The sequence below is a fragment of the Serinus canaria genome, chromosome 15 (assembly GCF_022539315.1).
Source record: "Serinus canaria isolate serCan28SL12 chromosome 15, serCan2020, whole genome shotgun sequence".
NCBI lineage: Eukaryota > Metazoa > Chordata > Aves > Passeriformes > Fringillidae > Serinus > Serinus canaria.
The window spans coordinates 4,214,474-4,234,452 of NC_066329.1; the positions used below are offsets into that span (position 1 = coordinate 4,214,474).

Consider the following 19,979-nt stretch of genomic DNA (forward strand, 5'->3'; position numbering starts at 1 on the left):
TTTACTATAGTCTTAATAGTGCACCTAACTACCCAGGTCAAGTATATGGTGTTTGATGCTGAAAGTTGAATTGAAACAGCTGAAAATTATTTTGCCAAATTGGAATTTCAAGATACTTGGAGCTCTTATGTTTGAAAATATCTACAATTTCCTTTATAGCAAAAGCAGAGAGAGAGTCCTCAGAGGAATGGGAATTCAAACCAGAAGGATGTATGGCACTCATTGATACACACCTCATTAATCTGGAAATGAGAAAAATGGTGCTTTTACAGTTGGTATCAAACACAGCCAAATGCAAAATACTGGAATTGGAAATAATTATAATCCAGTTGGCATTAGTGAGACTGAAGTAGAATCAATATTGAAAAAATCAGTTAAAGCCAAATTAAAGCTGCTTGGAACCATGGTCAGCCACTCAGGAGGATCAGGTTCACTGGAGCTGGGTTTCTGAATATCAGACACTAAAGTATTAAGATAAGAGATCCCTGACACCTCTAGCTTGGCCATAGATAGCATGAGTTACTTTAAGCATTCCAATTCACTGTTTGGAGTTGTGTGAAGTGATGGAGGTGGTGGTGGAACTGTTGTGAGGAGAGGAACCTTAAATTTTCTGTCATATAAGTATTTCATGTGTATTGAGAGGGATAATAATATAATTTCTCAAGGTATCATCTCAAACAGGCCCAAAACTGCCTCAGCACACGGCTGTTCCCCAGGAGTGCTCACACAGCCCTGGAACTGTCTCAGCCAGGAGCATCCCAAGCTCTTGGTGCAGCCAGAACTTCCCCTCCAGCTCTGGGAAGGTGGCAGTGTGTCTGTCCTTCAGTGACAAACCCCAGCTGGGAGGACAGACACCATGGTCAGGTGGAGCTGCTTGGAATTGATGTGACAGGCAGAAAGAAAGCATAAAAACATCTGAGTGAAACACTCTTGATCTTCTCTCTGCTGAATCAGGGTGGTGGCAAGTGGTGGGGAAGGGCTTTGCCTTATCCCAGAGTTACTCATTTGCAGCTTTCTCTGCCTCACTGGAGCTGTGAGGGGCCTGTGTCACCTCCCTTCAGTCATTCCTGTGCCCCACTGGTTCACTCAGCACAGTTTTTCTTTGAAGTCCTCACATGCCTCAAAAAAATGTCATTAGTTAATACATTACTTGAAAGGAGGATTTACCACATTTAGCTCCTATTATAGTTTAAGCTTTTAACTGTCACTAATCTATTTTTTTGTCCCAAAAATGGTTGGAGGTACAGAGATTTCAGCAGCTGTTTTAAGACCAAAAGCTTGATGTTTTTACCCTTAACAAGCAGAAATGAGGGCAGTGCCAGTCCAGGCAAGTAGAGATCTTTCCAAACCTGAATTTTTAGCCTCTAATTACCATCCCTGCATCAGGCAAGCAGAAAAGTAGAATTTTGATGGCTGCACAATCTTCATCATGAAACTAAGGTCTACTGTAGTGAAAGGAAAGCTTTTACATTTAGATAAATTCCAGGTTGAATCATCTTCTTGAAGCTGGAAATTGAAATAACTGTTTAAAAATGTCAGTGTTGTATGGAGTTTGTGGATGAAATCATGGAGATTTTGATACACCTCTTTATTTGTTTCTTTGGCAAACATTTTGCCAGAGGTTCATCTGAAAGAGTTTCCACTGTAATTCCAATAAAGCTGTTTTGAGGGTTCTCAGTAGGTGCAATATTGGGACTTTTACACGTCAATAGAGAAGCAGCACAAATTTTGAGGAGGGAACAGTGGATTTGGCCAGATAAAATCAGGGGAAAGTGTCCTAACAGTTGTGTGGTAAATCATAGCCTGAGGAAGATGTCTCTGAGGTGCAGGAGCCTGCAAGGATATAGGAGAAAAAAACCTTCATTTGCCTCAGGCACAGCTCACTCCAATGGGAGGGGGGGAAAAAGTGGAGCTTTTTTCAGTCTATTTCTTGCCTTTTTCAATGTTTCTCTTTCCCTACTGCAGGCTACAAATTCCCACACTAATGAGGTGGTGGCAGTCAAGAAGATGTCCTACAGTGGAAAGCAAACAAATGAGGTGAGAGGAATAGAGGCAGCTGTGCACTCAGGAGCTGTGGCAGCTCCAGTGGAAATGGGAGCAGTGGAATGAGCTGCAGCTCTGATTTGACCCCAGCAGAACAGCTTTTAATGCAGGAGCTGCTGCTCCCTTGCATGGGAATCGTGGGGGTTTGCAGAGAGAAAATGAGTTGATGCAGATTTTGACAAATGGTTCAGTTGCAGGAAGTGAGTGGGGATTCAGAATGCCTGGATGGGGCTTGTTTCAAAAATAATTTTGTTAAGAAGTGTGTTAAGAGCACCCTGGCCACTGGAGCACATCTCTGAAATTCTTGAGAATCTATCACATTGCAAAGAGCTGCTCATCTCAGTCTCAGTTCAGTTGTTGTGTGTTAATGGTTTCTCTTCTTTTTGTGTGGAACTCGGAGCCACTGATCCTTTGGACTGGTGTGTGGATGTGCAGGGTGTGTTTGTTTGTTAAGAGCAAACAGGGGTGGTTTAAACTCATTTTTCCTTGCTTTTCCTCCCAGTTGTCAGTGGTTCTGTGCTGTGTTACAGAAGGTCAGCAGCTCACTGCTACTCTCTGTAGTTTCTTACTAACTTTGAGGCTGTTGAACAATTTAATTTGAAAAGCAGCAGCATTTAAGTGAAATATATTGCAGTTAAAAGGAGGAAGAAAGTTATTTTGGCAGTCCTCAAGCAGTTAAATATATTTTGGGGGGTATCCCAGTGCAGGAGAGACCCAGACACCTGATTTACAGCTGTGCTTTTGCCACACTGACTTCCCATCTTCATAATTTAAAGAAGTTTTATGGTCACTTTTCAGACTGACCTACAGGGTGTAGTGCATGAAAAGATGCAGAGGATTAAGAAGAGAAATGTATTTATACTTTTTACTGTGTTTTTTCATTAGAAATGGCAGGATATCATCAAAGAAGTCAAGTTTCTCCAGCAGCTGAAGCACCCCAACACCATAGAGTACAAGGGCTGTTACCTGAAGGAGCACACAGCATGGGTGAGTGAGGAGCACGTGGAGCAGATGGACATTGCAGCACTCAAACCCTCAGCACAGGCTCTGAAATGGCCTTCAACAGTGTTAAAGTCAAATTTTGCATCTTCTGATGGAAAGCTAACAAAACCTACTGCTTACTTTTTTTTTTTTTCCCTTAATCAGGGCCTTAAAGCCACCATGTGATTTAAATTTGGAATGTAAAGATGTTTCCTAATTTCAAAATGCTTCCAGAGATACCTGAAGGCATGATGTTCTCTTTTTTTTTGCAGTTGGTTATGGAGTACTGTTTAGGATCAGCTTCTGATTTGCTAGAAGGTAAGTTTGATATATCTTGGATTTTATTTTTGCCAGTGCCCCCCACCTGAGTTTGATGGGAGGCAGTTTCCTCACAGAATGGAGTTCTGCAGATTTACAGATGCTCTGTCTGTCCTGCTCCATTCTCTAGGAGCAATTTGAGGCTTTCCCAGTGCTACAGATAGTTGACATGCACGTTTTAATTGTGTCAGATGAAGGTATAAAAGTGTTACAGGTATGTTCCTGTAATCTGTGCCTTTTTAGGGTGCCTGTTTTTAGAATATCCATAATAAAATCCTGCAGAGATCACCTTTGTCCTTGCCTTGCAGTGTGCAGGAATAATTACAGATGGGGTTTGGAAGAGGAGGTTGATGTCGCCTCAACAGCCTGCAAAGAAAGAGGGGAATCTAAGTTAAAATAGGGAATCAAAGCCAAAGTTTACAAAAATTAGTGTTCCTTGGGGGCCAAGATCACAGGATCACAGTTTGCATTCTTCCCTCAAATGGAAGAATTCTTCCCTAATTTCTCTTTGTAGCAGATTGGTGTAGCAGTTTAAAAAACACTTTCTCAGGAAAATATCCCATTTATTTTCTTCTTGCTTTTTTTTTTCCCCTGTAGTTCACAAGAAGCCACTCCAAGAAGTGGAGATTGCTGCCATCACCCACGGTGCCTTGCAGGGGCTGGCCTACCTGCACTCCCACTGTAGGATCCACAGGTGAGGCTGGAGCTGCTGCCCTTCCATCTGCTGCTCCCTGGAGTCTCCAAACTGCTTAGAAACTTGTTCTAGCGACCTTGGAAAAAGTTATTCTACCAACATTTTCTCTGCCTTGTTGGCAGTTGTTCTGTGCAGACCCTGCTGACAAAGACTACCCAGGAATGTTGCACTGAACACTGATAGGAGAATATCACCCTAAATGTGCCAAATAAATTGGAATTCACTGAGCTAGACTATTTCTAAGACTAGATAATTTTTCATATTTACATGTGAATGAGTAAAACTGCATTGGTTTTGCACAGCCTGACTTTAGGTAGCAAGGAGGCCACAGAGGTGTGATGGAATCACCATTAGGTGATGGAAGTGTAAGTCAAGGATAAAACTACCTGAGGAGAAATCCAAGCACTTTGCCATGGAAGGTGGCAGAGCCTGGAACAGCTGCCCAGGGAGGGTGTGGATTTTCCTCTCTGGGGACATTCCAAACCCACCTGGCCACGTTCTGTGTCACTGCTCCAAGGGGGTTGCACTGGGGGATCTCCAGAGGTCCCTTCCAACCCCAGCTCTGCCGTGGGGCCTGGGGTCCCTTCCAACCCCTGCTCTGCTTCTGTGACCTGGATTTCGAACAAAGGGTACAAAGGGTATTCCGGCTTTTCCCTGCTGAGCTGGGGAGGCCGAGCTGCTCAGCCAGAGATGAGGAGCAGCGACACATCCCTGTGTCTGTGCCTGCTGCGGCAGAGAGGGACAGGCGGGAGGGCTCCCCTGCCTGGGCGGCGAGCAGCGCTGTGCTGCTGCCACAGCCCCAGCGAGAGCTTCCTCTGCCAGTGGGAATGGCGAGGCCCAGGGAGAAGGGGCAGAATTTTGGGGTTGGGGACACGATTTTGGGGCTGGGGACGCGATTTTGGAGCGGGTCCGGCCCCGGGCGGGGATCTGGCGCGGGGGCGCCACCTGGTGGCGAGGGGGCGGCACTGCAGCCCCCGCGCGGCTGATCCCGCGTGGCGCCGGGGGTGGAAAAGGAGGGAATTCTTGGGTTTTTAAATTATTTATTGCAATTAAAATTATTTAATTTAATGTAAATAATAATTAAATTATTATTTAATTCAAGGCTGGCAGATACATTGCTGATTCCTGATGTGGCTGTTGAGCTGTGGTGTAGAATCACAGCATGGTTTGGTTTGGAAGGGACTTTAAAGTTCATCCAGTGCCACCCCATCCATGGGAAGGGACACCTTCCACTGTCCCTGGTGGCTCCAAGCCCTGTCCAGCCTGGCCCTGGACACTTCCAGGGATCCAGGAACAGCCACAGCTGCTCTGGACAACCTGTGCCAGGGTCTCACTGCTCTCACAGGGGAGGATTCCTTCGTAATTTCCCATCTAACCTGCTGTCTGTCAGTGGGAAGCCATTCCCTGTGTCCTATCCCTCTATCCTTGTAAATAGGGAATAAATCCCTCTCCATCTTTCTTGTAGGCTCCTTTCAGGTTATGGAAGGCCACAATTGGGTCAGCCTGAAGCCTTCTGTTTTCCAGGCTGAACAATTCCAGTTCTTTCAGCCTTTCCCTGTGGGAGAAATGATCCATCCCTTTGGCTGTTGTACAGAGAAGGTGACAGGGGAGGTGACATCGAAGGGGACAGCCTGTGCTCTCTTGTACTTTTGAAGTGTTCATTCTTGCACACACAAGATTTCAGCAGTTATCCTGCAGCAGAAGTGTTGGGATGTAGCACCTGTGGGTGAAATACTCCATACTATTACTTTGGAAGCAGTATAGCAGTATATATTACTTTTGAAGCTGCCCAGGCAATGGGGGAGCAGAGGTTACTCTGGCCTTGCTGCTGCACCACTGTCAGTGAATTCCTCTCTGTGTCTCTGTCCCAGCATTACAAATTGCAGACAAAGGCATCTCACCAGAGTTTGCATCATGCTGAATTATTTATTTTTCCTCTTTTTTTTTTTCTCTCTTAAAGGGATATTAAAGCTGGAAATATTCTTCTAACAGAACCAGGTCAAGTGAAACTCGCTGATTTTGGGTCTGCATCTATAGTCTCCCCTGCCAACTCTTTTGTGGGAACGCCTTACTGGTGAGTGAAGCCTGCAGTGCTTCAGTCCTTTATAGAGCTGCTCTCTTCCCTTTCCAGTGCTTCACAATTCAGTAACAATACCTGGATAAAATCTTCATTGGCCAAGCAGTTTTCCTGACATCCCTGTGTCCAGATCTTCAGGAAATCTGTCCTTGCTCAGGGTCCATAAGGAGAGGTTTGGGCTGTGCAGTGCTTGGAAATGGCTCCACTCTTGCAGTGCCATTGGCTTAGAAATACCTCACACTTGGCACAGGTGATGGTACTGGGGCATTCATGGAGAAAGGGGATCCTGTTAGTCTGACTAGAAGTCACACAGCTACTTCAATCCTGTTTTGAAGGAATTGCTGAAGGGTCACCCGAGTTCCTTGGCATGCCCAGCACTGAGGACCAGCACAGCTCCATGCTCCACTGATTTTGTGGCAGGGGCCCCAGGCAGTGCTGGGAGGTCACCATGGCCCAGCCTTGGAATGAGGCTGTTTGGCAGGAAGCCTTTTTTTGGAAGAACACAATTTCAGAGGCTGAATTTTTGCAGGCTGGGCCTGCTGCTTCTCTGTCCCCACTTCATCCCTTTATCCTGGACCACCACTGTTCCCAATTTCCCTGTTCCATTCATGGCTGCACCCACAGGCTGCATTTGTCTGCTGGAAATGCTCCTGGTGTGCCAAGGGGCAGCCTGGGGGAGGGTGCAGGGGGTGCCTCTGGGGCTCTCCCAGCCCTTGCTGTCAACCTGCAGCTGCAGTGCCTTTGGAAATAGGAGGTCTCCCATGTGCCACTGTGTTTGCTAACAGGAAGATGTTTGGGTTAATCCTTTTTCTACCCCCCTTTCCCCTTTCTTTCCTCTGTCCCTTTCCTCTTTTGCTTTTTTCCCCCTTCCTTTTTTTTTCTCCCCTTTCCCCCTTCTTTTCTCACCCCCCTTCCTCTTTTGCTTTTTTCCCCCTTTGCTCATTTCTCTCCCCCTTTCCCCTTGTTTTCTCCCCCTTTCCTCTTTTTTTCTCCCCTGTCCCCTTCTTTTCTCCCTGCCCCCCCTTTTCCTGTTCTTTTCTCTCCTCTTTCCTCTTTCACTTTCCCCTCCTTCCTCTTTCTTCCTCCCCCCTTTCCTCTTTTGCTTCTCCCCCTTCCTCTGACAAGTTGCTGCTGTGGTCAGAGCTTGTTCTGTTCCAGCAGACTCTTCCTCAGCTCCCTGCTGTCTCTGCTGGTCTGTGGCTCTGCTCAAGGGGCTGGAGCCACCTCAGCAGGTGTGCCTGGAGTGTCCCCGTGTGTCCCTGACCCAGCCTTTGCTCTGTGCTTGGCAGGATGGCACCAGAGGTGATCCTTGCAATGGACGAGGGGCAGTACGATGGGAAGGTGGATGTTTGGTCTCTGGGGATCACATGCATCGAGTTAGGTGAGTGCCCTCACAGCTGAGGTGGGCAGTTAACTCTGGGTAACAGCTGAGATGGGTAATTAACTCTGCAGTGTGTTGGGAACTCCTGCAAAAAGGGAAGGCCCTTATTCCTCATCAGTTTTCCCCTTTAAAATGTCTTGGAGCACCCTGACAGTTGAGTTCAGTCTTTTTCTGCTGGCCAATCACTGATGCACTGTGCTTAGTCTGGTGTGCTCAGTTATTCCCTGGAGAGCCAGAGCATTTTGCTCTTGAGTGAGAGGAAACCATGGTTTGTCATCTGTGTTTTCCAAGCTGCACTCTGAGAAAGTTGTCCCAGCTGTTGTGCCAAGAGACCTGGTGTCCTAAGGGTTGTGTGTCAGAAGGGACCTACATTTAATTTTCAATTCTTCTTTAATTTCCTGCTCTTTGGAAAGTCTTCAGTCTCAGCTGAGAAGTTTGTGCCATGAATCATTGTGGACAGGTTCTTTATGGGAAGAGAAGAAAAGGGTTTGCACTTCAGAGGGCAGATGATGCACATCCACAGAGCCTGGAGCAGAGGTGGATGTGATGGCAGGTACACAGAGCAGACTCAAAGTGTGTGCTTCAAGTTTGAACATTGACACTGCATGTGCTGAGTAGATTATTTTCAAAAATCAGTCTTGCTATGGATTCTATTTAACAGCAGTACACCAATAACTTATTATGTGGGTGAGTTCACTGACAGTGTCATTGGGGAATGTTTAATCAGCAGAAATGTGTGAGATAACAAAGAGGGGGATGTGCAGAAGAAGTGTTGTCTCCAGAATTGAGATGGTGTAGATAACCAGTAACTAACATGGCTGTATTTCATGTGCCAGCATGCTGACACAGTTTGTATTTTGACATAAAGAATGCCAGAATTGGAAGTTTTAGGCTTCTGTTGTTGTGCATGGCCAATGATTTTTGTTTGTGTGGAGTTCAGGTGTGTCACAGCCTCCCAAGGAGTAAATCACAGCAGCAGGAGAGACTCTGCAACCCTCTGTAGACACAGTCTTGGTACCAGAATTTCTGTGGAGCTTTTGACTCAGGAACCTCAAAGATGATGGATTTGCTTTCTTTAAAAATACCCTTTTGAGAAGCATTAAACTTTTTTAAACTTCAAACTTTGCATGATTCCCTGTGTGAACACAAGCTCAGGCAGCAGTGGGAGGAGATCTCTGTCCCTGGTGAGAACCAGCCTCCCCCAGAACTGTGAGTTCTGCCCTCCTGGGAGGTCAGGGGCTGCTGGCCAGGTGCCCTCTGGGTGCAAGGACTGGGAAGGATTTCAGTGAGAGGGAGTTCATGGCACATCTGGCAAGTTAACTGGGTAACCTGCCCACTTGCAGTGACAAATGAGGCAGGCAGCCACTTTTTCCTGTAATCCACATGTTCCAGGAGGGCATCAGACATCTGTGGGGACTGATACAGCATGTCCTGGCCCCTAAGATTAGTTTTCCTCAGTTTCAGCTGATTTTGCCACAGCAGATCAGGTGTGAGATGCTGCAGTTCAAGTAAAATTTACTGCAAAGTCTTCCTTATAATTTGCCTCCTGCTCTCTTTGGATTTTGTCATCCCTCTCCAAGTGAAGAGCAGCTTTCCTTGAGTGGGTGTGCTGCTCTAACTTGGAATATTAAAATAATTGGCCTAAGTGTGATGGCAGCAGCACTGGGTATTGATTTAGCAGTGATACCCTACTCATACTTCCATACATTTCTCCTTTCTTTCCAGCCAGCTTTATCACACCTCTCTGTTCTTTTCTCTTTCCAGCTGAAAGGAAGCCTCCACTTTTCAACATGAATGCAATGAGTGCCTTATATCACATAGCCCAGAACGATTCCCCTAGGTTACAATCAAATGAATGGTAAGAGAAGCATTAACAGCTGATTTTTGTTGTTTATTTCCCTGGAAATGCCCTGTGACAATGAACATGTTGGCTGCAGTGCAGTGATTGGTGTGTGTTCTCAAATCTTGTGTATGCTAGCTCAATTCTGACCTTCTGTCACTCTGGCTGTTCTACAATCTAAAAGTGTGGAGGTGTTAATTGTGGGGTGTAGCTGCTGTAGGAATCCAAATGCTCTCAGATGTGTTAAACCAGCCATGGCTGAGCATCAGCAAAGTTTCCAGCTCCCAAAGATCTCTTGGCAGAAGAGTTGTTAGGGTTGCTGTGCAGCTGAAATGTGGAGAAAGGGAGGAGAATGTGGAGGTAATTGGATATTTTTGTCAGTGGAGGACTCCAAAAGCCCTCAGAGCTCTGTGGCCAGTGAATGCTCCCTGTGCTCCAGGCTTGTTCCGCAATCTGAGCTTGGGTACAAGAACACTTGGTTGTTCTGTGGGTTCCCAGGACTGGAGTGTTGCTGTTGGGTGATGCTTGGCAGAGGCTGCAGAAGGCTTGAAACAAAAGCTCCTGGTGAGGTGTGGAGTTCCCCCATTTCTCTGCTGGCCATTTGAGCAGCACAGCTGTTTAACTGCTGATCATTGTATCGAGAGCACTCCAGTTTCCTTGTTTCATCCTCTCTGGTTTGGCCATTTTTCAAGGTTCCAGGAGCTTGCTCTGCTGCCTGCAGTGTGGTCCCCACGTTCTGTGCAGGGTTTGCAGTGCAGAGCAGAGGCAGCTGTGGATAAACCCAGCACCACATCAGTGCTCTGGATTGCAAGCCCTTGTTTACAGTGCCCTGTTTGCTCTCTTGGAGTCACCAAGGTGCCTTTTGTGCTCCTTTTCAGTCCAGTGACACCAGAAAAATCAGTTTCCTTCTTTCCAGCTGGGTTAAAACCTCAAATAAAGCTTCAAGTGTTGAACTGAGCAGCGAGGCAGGGCTCCCTCTGTAACCTTAGAGATCAGTGAGTGCATTTCTGGAGTTCCCAATAATTCCACTGTCCTCTGTTTTTTAGCAGTTGAAGTAAAATCAGAAATAGTGACTGGTACATGTAGTTCTCACCTAGTTTTCAGTTTGTGCTTGGGGATAGTTGTGTGTCCATGTTGTTTCAGCAGCCTTTAACAGGGAAAGAATTGGTGAGATCAACTTAGAATTTGGAAAAACCCAGTTACTTTCTCTGCCTTAGAACTTAAGAACAAACCAGTCAACGTTTTTCTTTTGCTTTGCACTGATAAGTTTGAATATATTCCAGATCCTGAGCTTCTTTTTTAAATTTAGATTTTTAAAATTTTATTTTAATTTTTGATTTTGCAGGTCAGACTCCTTTAGGGGATTTGTTGATTACTGCTTACAGAAAATACCTCAGGAAAGGCCATCATCAACAGATTTGTTACGGGTAATTTATCAAATCTTTTCCAGAAATCTGTTTGTCTACCAAAATAATTGTAAAGATGGTGAACAAGTGTTTGCCCTTACAAAAATCCACTCTTAGGTTGGGCTTTTTTTGTTTTCTTTCCCCCTCCATTCATGCATCACCCTGAGCAGTTAAAAATAGCATTAAGGGGATAGGCCAAGGCTGACTTCCTCCCCTAATCAAACCACCAGACCCAAAAGCTGTTTAAATCCTTTTAATGGTTTCTATACTGAACCCAATTAATTAAACTCATTTTGGAAATAACTGGATCACTTTGGAAAGGGTTGTTACAGGTCCCTAATTGCCAAGAGCCTGTAGGAGGAGGACCTGGAGTGATGTGTGTAGAGTTTGCCAAGGGTTTGTCAGTGAATCATGAATTGGTTCCAGTTTAAGTCATGTGGGTTCAGTTTACCTGGGAAATAGAGGAACTGTTTACCCCTCCAAGGGCTTTGCTTTTGGGGAATTCAGGAGCAGCCTTCCATTAGAAGGTAGGGGGATGTGAAATCCTGTCCAGCCCCTTTTCCATTAGGCTTTTCTTTTAAGTATTGCCTTTCTTTAAAGTTGATTATTAGCCCTGCTCTCCCTCTGGCTGCCAATGACTTCTCCAGGTAAATGATGAAGGAGCTGTTTGTGCTCCCTTTGGCACCTGGTATATTTTTTTTATTTCCTGTGGTACATTTGTGCTGTGGCAAATAATCAGTGTTTTGTTCCCTGGTTCTACTTGTAGCACCCTGACCAGCTAATAGGTTTATGTTGTGAGTTTTGGAATGATTCATTCCTGGGGATTGGCAGCCTTGCTGCTCTCTAGGAACAGGCTGAGTTCATTGAAGGATGTCATTCCAGGAGTAACTTAGGTTGGAGTCTGTACAAACAATTAGAGCTGAGATCTGAGTGTGAAATCCTGTCTATTCCATATTTTATATTTATATTTTATTTATATTTATGTCTGCCCTACGCTTTTCTCATGGTCACATTTTAATATTTGAGTGCACACATAGAATGGATTTAGGTTCAGGATCATGGTTCCAAATGCTTTGCTGCTTTCTAAAAATTATCTACAATGAGATAAAAATGGGCTCCTTTTTTTTCCTCATCATAAATAAGCTGCAGATTGTTACTGTTCACAGAGAAATAAATGGTGGTTATCTGCATTGAGGAGCTGAAATGATTCATTTTGTTTCTGTGTGAAATGATGTTAAGAACTTTCAGCTCTGATTCAAAAATAAACACCATCACTACCAGCAAAATTGGGTACTGAAATGACTGGCTGTCCCCAGCAGCAAAACTCAAATGCACAGCAGTTTGAATTCAATTAAAAACGAGAAATCAGCTTGTGGCATGATGCTTTCCTTGTTTATTTACAAATCATTAAAAGATGATTAGCTCATCCTTTCAGCCCTTTTGTTGAAAGCTCCTGTTTTAGGGTGGCTGGGGCTCCATGTGCTGCTCACTCCAGCTCCAGAGCATGGGTTCACTCCTGAGTGAGCCCACAGGAGAGCAGGCATGGATGACCCTCCTGAGAATCTCCTTGCAGGTGGGTCCAGCTGTTGAGGCTCTAACAAAAGCCCCTGGTGGATTTTCAATGTGCAGCAGAGAACAGCTCTTTTTTCACCCAATTTTCTTTTTTTTCCATTGCCAGTTTTTCTGTTTTCACCATTTTTCTATTTTTCTACAAGCATGCAGAGGATGTTTGTGCCCTAAAGCCATCCCTCTTGGGAACTACTAAGCAGCACACCCGGCTGTAGGGACCCCATAAAAGCACTGGCAAGTGTTCACTCAGGTTGTCTGCTTTAGCCAAGGTTAAATGGGAAAGCTGGAGACTTTTATATCCACTGCCAGCTGTACAGTGCAGGAGAATGTATCTGATAAATCAGAGAAGAGGCTTTAATCATGTTCCTAAATACCATTAAGGAATTTATGAAGTCTGCTCTTAAAACCTGTGCAGGAGTTGGCAAGAGCCTGATTTGATTTCAACTCTGGCTGCAAAAGTTTTAGGTATAAATAAAGTTTGTGGTCTCCTTGCTGATTTTATGTGTGAATTGGAATAGATGGATGCAGGACAAATCTTTGCAGGTTGATTCTTCTTTGTTCTGGATACATTTTGTTCATTCCTGTGCCTCCAAGGTTTGAAGTGTCACCTTGTGTGTTTTGAGTGAACCCACTCAGGAAGGGACAAATCATCTGTGCAGCCTGGAGAGCTCAGAAAACTTAACCCTGGCAGGAGCTCAGTGTGTTTGGAGCCTTTCAGAAAGGCTATTACCAGTTATTGAATATGAACAGATAAATTGCAAGAATAGGAGGTGTCACTTTAGGGGTCTGACAAGTCCCCCAGTGTCCCAGTTTAACCCGAGTCTGCAGTGAGATGTTCTATCTCCTTTAACAAGTCCCCCCACTCTCCCTGGTTTAACCCCAGAGTCTGCAGTGAGGGGTTCTGCAGTCCCCCTTGTCCCATTTTAACCCAGAGTTTCCAGTGAGATGTTCTATCTCCTTTAACAGTCCCCCACTGTCCCAGTTTAACCCCAGAGCTCACCCCAGTGAGGTTTCTGTCTCCTTTAACAAGTGCCACCATGGTCCCTGGTTTAACCCCAAAGCTCACCCCAATGAGATTTCAGTCTCCTTTAACAAGTGCCACCATGGTCCCTGGTTTAACCCCAGAGCTCACCCCAGTGAGATTTCAGTCTCCTTTAACAAGTCCCCACTGTCCCAGTTGAACCCCAGAGCTCACCCCAGTGAGATTTCAGTCTCCTTTAACAAGTCCCCACTGTCCCAGTTGAACCCCAGAGCTCACCCCAGTGAGATTTCAGTCTCCTTTAACAAGTGCCACCATGGTCCCTGGTTTAACCCCAGAGCTCACCCCAGTGAGATTTCAGTCTCCTTTAACAAGTCCCACCATGGTCCCTGGTTTAACCCCAAAGCTCACCCCAATGAGATTTCAGTCTCCTTTAACAAGTGCCACCATGATCCCTGGTTTAACCCCAGAGCTCACCCCAGTGAAGTTTCTGTCTCCTTTAACAAGTGCCACCATGGTCCCTGGTTTAACCCCAGAGCTCACCCCAGTGAGGTTTCTGTCTCCTCTACCCCAGCACGATTTTGTCCGCCGGGAGCGGCCGCCCAGGGTGCTCCTAGACCTGATCCAGAGGACCAAGGATGCAGTGAGGGAGCTGGACAACCTGCAGTACCGGAAAATGAAGAAAATCCTCTTCCAGGAGACACGGAATGGCCCCCTGAACGAGTCCCAGGAGGAGGAGGAGGTACTGGGAATGGTTTGTCACCCCATTCACACTGTTACCAGTCATTTCGGGTGCTCCTGTCCTTAGGGTGGCAGAACAAGCACAGCCTGGGTGAGGAATGTTGTTGGAATCTCATCTGGATCAGCAGAGAGGCAGGAGAGAGTAATGAGTGAAAGTAGTCCTTGCTCAGTGTTAAAGCTGCCAATTACTGGACATGTGGAACTTTGGATTTTTTCCAGTGCTGCCCTTTCTTCTGGAAGCCTTAGGGAAGAAACTCATTCTGAGGGAGGTTCTCTCTGAGAAGTGGCTCCCAGCCTGTGTGGAGGAGGGTCTTTGACAGCCCAAGCTTTTCTTTCTCATCTGCACAGTCAAAACAACTCCATTAATGTTAATATTTTTTCAATTACCATAACTTTACTGTAAAGTAATTGGCCTCTCATGAGCTGAAAAGCAAATCACTGAATTAGTAGGACTTATTTTTTAAAAATTCTTTAATGTTAAGGAAGAAAAAGGTTGAAGACCTAAAATGCAACTTCAGTTTAAATCTTGTAATAAACAAGCCACTTAATCAGTGTATGATAATTGACCCTAACTGTGGCTGAGAGAAGGAAACCAGTCATTTTTCAATTGATGAACTTAGATGGAAATTAATGTCACTTGGTGCAGGCAAATGCATAAATAAATCCATGCTGCTTCTCAGTGAAAACACTGACAGACAGATTGATGTCTGTGTTCCTTTGCTCCATTGGAGTGAGGCAATAACACACAGCAAGGTGCCCAAGCTCAGAGGATCTTCAGGGGCTTGGGTTTGAGCTTTGGGGGTGTCAAATGCTCCTTGAGAGCGAAACTGGTTGGAGAAATGGGCACGTGGGTCTCAGGTGGAGCTGCAGGAGGAGGGGACTGGCACTTAGGGAAGATGCCCCCAAGGAGCAAGAACAGCAAGTGCTGTGATTGAAGGTCCCCTCCAGCTTCCAGATCTGGAGCTTGGCTGGGGACTGGGGGATTGTCAGACTTGTGCCCTGAAACCTCCCAGTTTCTCTCCCCACAAGTGCCAAGCTGTCAGCAGAGTGCCAGGGAATGATTTCCCACTTGGCTGTTGAGCACTTGCAGCTCAACAGGAAACACTGGTGGTGTTTGGCTCCAAGGTGTGTCTCTGTTCAGGGAGGGCAGGGATGCAGCTGACACTCTGCATGTGCACAGCATGCTCTGCACTGACCCCTGAGCCCTGTCCCAGCACAGGAGGTGTCACTGCTCGTCTATGTGTGTCACTAACTGGGCAGGGAGAGCAGAGCCAGCACGTGCTGCAGTTCCTGCTGAGCTGGGGACACAACCTGCCGCACTGGAAATGCCACCAGGCACTTCCTTCTTCTACCTTGGGCTTTCTAAGGTGGAAGATGAGCCTTAAAAATCTTTAAACGTGCAAAATATTACTAATGCTTTCCTCAGAGCCCTCCCAAGAAGGTGAAAGTTGAAGTCAGGAAGCCAGGTTGCATATGGAATCTCATCTCTGTCCCTCCTGCATAAACATTCATTAATGACACAGCCTCAGATCCTTCATTATGTGATTTCTTCTGCAACTCTACATAAGCATCCTGAAAATATTTTCATTCCCCTGTGTTCTCTGTAAAATAGTATTATTCTGGATTTTAAGTGCTCTCACACAGGCTCTGAATGATCTGCTGATTGCTTAAAAAATAATCACACAATCAAAGGCAAATCTGTCAAGTCTCAATTTTATCTTTCTGTCGGTCTCCAGCAAAATGAGTTCCCTGTTAATTGATTTGTAATGGAATTCTCCCCAAGCTCCCTTCAGAGGCCAGGGCAAACTGGATGCAGCAGCAGGCTGCTCATTTTAGTGAGTCAAGGCTGCTTCACCCCAGGAGTTGAAAGAATTTCAGAGTTCTGTCCTCACTATGAGCTCCTTACGAGCCTCTTTGGTGCCACTAGTTAATTACAAAGGACTCCATAAATTCTCTCAATCAGTCCAGACTCAGTCCATACTCTGGCATTTCTGTACTCCTATGGGTATGGAAGAAGAAGAAAGGCTGCTAACTTCTAATAGAATCAAAAATACCTCTTACATAGACAAAGATTCCTCATATATATCCAAGTTTTAACCCCTATAACAATGCAGGCTGGTCTGAATCAGCTGCTGAGATTCTTCACTCACCTTATCTTGGCTGTAAACACAAGGTTCAAGGGGTTTTTAGCTTGATAAAATGGAATTGCTGACTGCTTGGGAGGTTAAAACCTCTCCACCATGTAGAATATATAAAATAATAAATGGATTCATTGTCCTACATATATTCTGATGTCAGGAAATGTGTTATAGCAGATCCTGACTTGAAGCATTGTTTTAGTTCAAGCTTGGATAATTTCTCTTAATGATGAGGCTCCTTCCACCAGCCATCCAGTATTCCTGGATGTCTCCTGTCAAGCCAAGAGCCATGCCCACACTTAGGGATATGTGGAAAAAGACTGGCTTGAAACCTGATGTGAGCAGATTGTAGGGGAAAAGGCAGGAGCTGCCTGCCTGATATGGAGCATTCCAGATGCCAAGCAGCCCTCTGAGATGTGCAGTTGGCAAAATAATGCCCAAAGACCCTTGAAGCCTGCAGAGTCACCTTTAAAACAAACTCTGGGTGTTGCAGGCACGTGCTGGGCAGGTGATCTCCTGCAGGATCTGTAACTGATGCCCCTTGTTTTATAGGACAGTGAGCATGGATCAAACCTGAGTAGGAAGATGGACAGTCTGGGCAGCAACCATTCCATCCCCAGCATGTCTGTGAGCACAGGCAGCCAGAGCAGCAGTGTGAGCAGCATGCAGGAGGTCCTGGATGAGAGCAGCCCTGAGCTGGTCATGATGCATAGTGACGAGAGCACCATTAATTCCACCTCCTCCGTTGTTCACAAGAAGGTACGTGTGCCCTGCTGCTCTGTGCTGAGAGCAGGAGCTGCTGCTGGCCTTGCCAGAGTCGAGTTCTGTGGGGTTTTTGTCTTTAAAAGCATCTAAAGAGCCTCTGCCCATGAGAAGAGGTTGCTACTCAAGGAGGTGTCAGTGCCTAGGCAGGGTCACCCAGGCTCCCCGCATGCCCAGCCCTGCATGTGCACCTTTTCCTCTGCTTGGGACGTCCTTGTTTCCTTGGGAATGCCTGTGCTGTGCTCTGTGTTGGTCTTGGCAGCCAAGCTAACCCTCTGCCAGGCACAGTGTGTGATTCAAACCTGCCTGCACTTGGATTTCCCTTGTGAGGAGTGGAAGTGTGCAGAGCTTTGGACCCTTCCCACGAGGTACGTTTGGAGTCGAGTCCCACTCCGTGCTTTCCTGCTGCTCTGCTGCATGCTGTGATCTGATGCCTTTCCTTTTCCTAGGGCTGGATCTCCAGCTAAGGTTGTCTAGCTGTAAGCCAGCCTCTCATCTCCACTGTTTGTCTGACTGAAATAGTTTTGGCTTGGCCTTGGCAGTGTCATTTGCTAGTGGGCAGCAAAATGTAGGCTGGTTGTGTTGGTTTGGTTTGCAAGGAACTTCAAAGTGTACATTTGCTTTTTGCCAGAGGAGCTGAAACATTGCAACAGCATGAAAAGTATGAATTTCTTGTTTGTAAGGTTACAGTAAGGCTTGGTTGTAAGTAACCAAATATTTGTAAGCAGTTTTTCCTCCTGAAGTGCAGGGTTTGTGACATTGAATATTAAGAACTATTGAAACATTTTGTCTTCAACAAAACATGGTCTTACATATTTAAAGATACTGGCAGAGAAGTTGCAAAGGTTTTAGGGGTTTGCTTCTTTCCTAAATACTTTTGACAGCATCTTTAGAGAAGATTGTTTACTCAGAAAGGTGAAATTAAGGTGTTAGGTACCAAATGCCAGCCCATGGAACTGTCCTGAATGAAGAGCAGCACCACTGATGGATGTTCTGGGTGGTTGTGATTGGAGCTCTTTCTTATTTTGTGTAGGCTTTCAAAACGTGTTAACTTGAATTTCATGTTGTTAAATTGCCATATTTACTTGTGCTTTAAAATGGAACTTTGAGGGACTGATTTACACAGAATTCATAGGTTATAATCACTGCTCAGAGTTGTTATATTTGATAAAAACAAAACATGAGCTGCTCCCACCAGACAAAAATGGCATTGGTGAAAGGAGTGGAGTTCCTGCTTGCTGTAAGAGTAATACTGTGTTTTGAAATGGTTGTATGACACTTGTAAAGTATAAATACAGCATTTCTGGTGCTGTAAATTCAGTCCTCCTAGACTTGTGTGTAGGATGCACAAACAGGACACCACATGGAAGTTTTTATCTGGCTTGAAAAAAACCCAAGGGTGTCTTGCACACTTGTAACTGAAGTATTATAAAAGAAATCACCTCTAAATCACTCAATACAGGTGTTTTAGGGAAATTTTGGGAGCAGAAAGCCCAGGTCTGCACTGATGGTCTTCACAAAGCAGTTAATGATTGGCTAGGACTGCTGATCTTTGGAGTAGATTCCTTCTCCATTGGAAAATGTTTTCTTCTGCTGTATGTAATTCATAAAGCAGATTTGGACTCTGCATAGCAGGACATATTCCAGTCTCCAATATATTGTTTTAATTTACTACACTATTTTTTTAATCTTTGTTATTTTGGAGAATGCAATTTTAAATGGAAAACTGCTTCACATGTGTATTAATACATAAAATTGGAGCTGGACATTTCAGGGGGATTTATATCCACATCCTACTTTATTTTCAAGGTAAAGTTCCTTGTTCCACCAAGATTTCAGTTTGTCTTTGTGCTTTAATTTAATTTTAAAAAAAAATTGCATTTCTGGAAACTGGGATGAAGCTGAGTTTTGGGTATCACTCTGGAGCCCCTCACAAACACAATGGGAAGAGCCTGGAGTTGAAGTTGAATTTAAGCTCTTTTTAAACAGCCTTTAAAGGCCAAAAAGAAAATACTGATGAACATAAACAGCATTTTGTGGGTACAGGGTCACATGTGAGATGGTTTTGAGATGGGTGAAGTCAAAACTGGTGTATAAAATTGTGTTATTCCACAAATGTGTTAATGAACAACCTCCAGACTGTGGAAAGGGTCCAAGAAGGCAAAATGGCTTGGAGTGTTGATATTTTCTGTGGCTCAAAGCTCTAAGTCAGAGCCCTTCTGGTGTTTTGGGCCACAGCCCCAGAATGTCACATGCAGGTAAAATGTAGGCTGGAGGAGTCTGTGGTGGTGTGGATGCAGTTCTCAGCCCTCAGTGCCTCCAGCTGCTGCCTGGTGTGGAGAGCCAGGCTGGGTTGGCCTGGAGGAAACCAGGAGCACCATCCCTGAGTGCTGCTTGGCTGGGAGAAGCCTCCTGGCATCTGTCCTGTCACCTACCCTGAGGCACAGGCTTAGGGAGGAGGCTGATGGGGTAAAAGCACTTGTAAACAACTCACTCTCTTTCTTTTCTTTAACAGCTGCTAGTTGGCTGTAACTTCCAAAAATGTTTTGTGGTCACAGGGTAAGTGAAATGAGCTGCTCTGATCTGGTTAATTGTCACTGGCTATGCTAGGTCATGGCAGCCAAGGTGCTTGGGGTTTGCTGCACTTGGGATGAATCCTCTGTGGAAAACAACCCCTTCCACAGCACAACAGAGCTCCATGGTTTTCATCTTGTGCTCAGAACAAAGGTGACTCCCACCTGGCAGAGTACACCTGTTAGGCTGGAAGAAAAATCACCAGACAGGAATAAAACATTGAAAATAACAACAAGCCATAATTGAATGTGGAGCTTTTAGTGTTATTTAGTTTATAGCTGTGTCCCGAACTCCTAGGAGGAAAAATAAAATGGCAATCAGTGAGCTACTCAGGCAGGAAGCCCATCCTTGGGATCAAACCCTGCTCCCTCAGGAGGACACCTTAATCACCATGTTCTTTTCAGGAAATTCAGATGTCTGGCTTGGATGAGGAAGTTTTCCTTGCCCTTCTGCAGGTTGGTGAGCTCCTCCATGTA

General features: G+C 45.3%; 1 protein-coding gene across 6 annotated transcripts in view; it reads left to right on the forward strand.

Moving 5' to 3' along the window:
• Positions 1-19,979, forward strand: part of TAOK3 (TAO kinase 3) — a 75,983-nt gene that overhangs the window by 35,817 nt on the left and 20,187 nt on the right. For 5 of the 6 annotated variants that reach the window (XM_050980372.1, XM_030230086.2, XM_030230087.2 and 2 more), the window contains exons 4-13: positions 1,966-2,037; positions 2,929-3,030; positions 3,297-3,342; positions 3,940-4,036; positions 5,997-6,110; positions 7,403-7,494; positions 9,259-9,352; positions 10,680-10,761; positions 13,863-14,030; positions 16,720-16,926. In XM_050980372.1, the coding sequence (XP_050836329.1) occupies positions 1,966-2,037; positions 2,929-3,030; positions 3,297-3,342; positions 3,940-4,036; positions 5,997-6,110; positions 7,403-7,494; positions 9,259-9,352; positions 10,680-10,761; positions 13,863-14,030; positions 16,720-16,926 (1,074 nt within the window). The remainder of the gene's footprint in view (positions 1-1,965; positions 2,038-2,928; positions 3,031-3,296; positions 3,343-3,939; positions 4,037-5,996; positions 6,111-7,402; positions 7,495-9,258; positions 9,353-10,679; positions 10,762-13,862; positions 14,031-16,719; positions 16,927-19,979) is intronic. The other variant, XM_050980373.1, reaches the window with a different exon arrangement.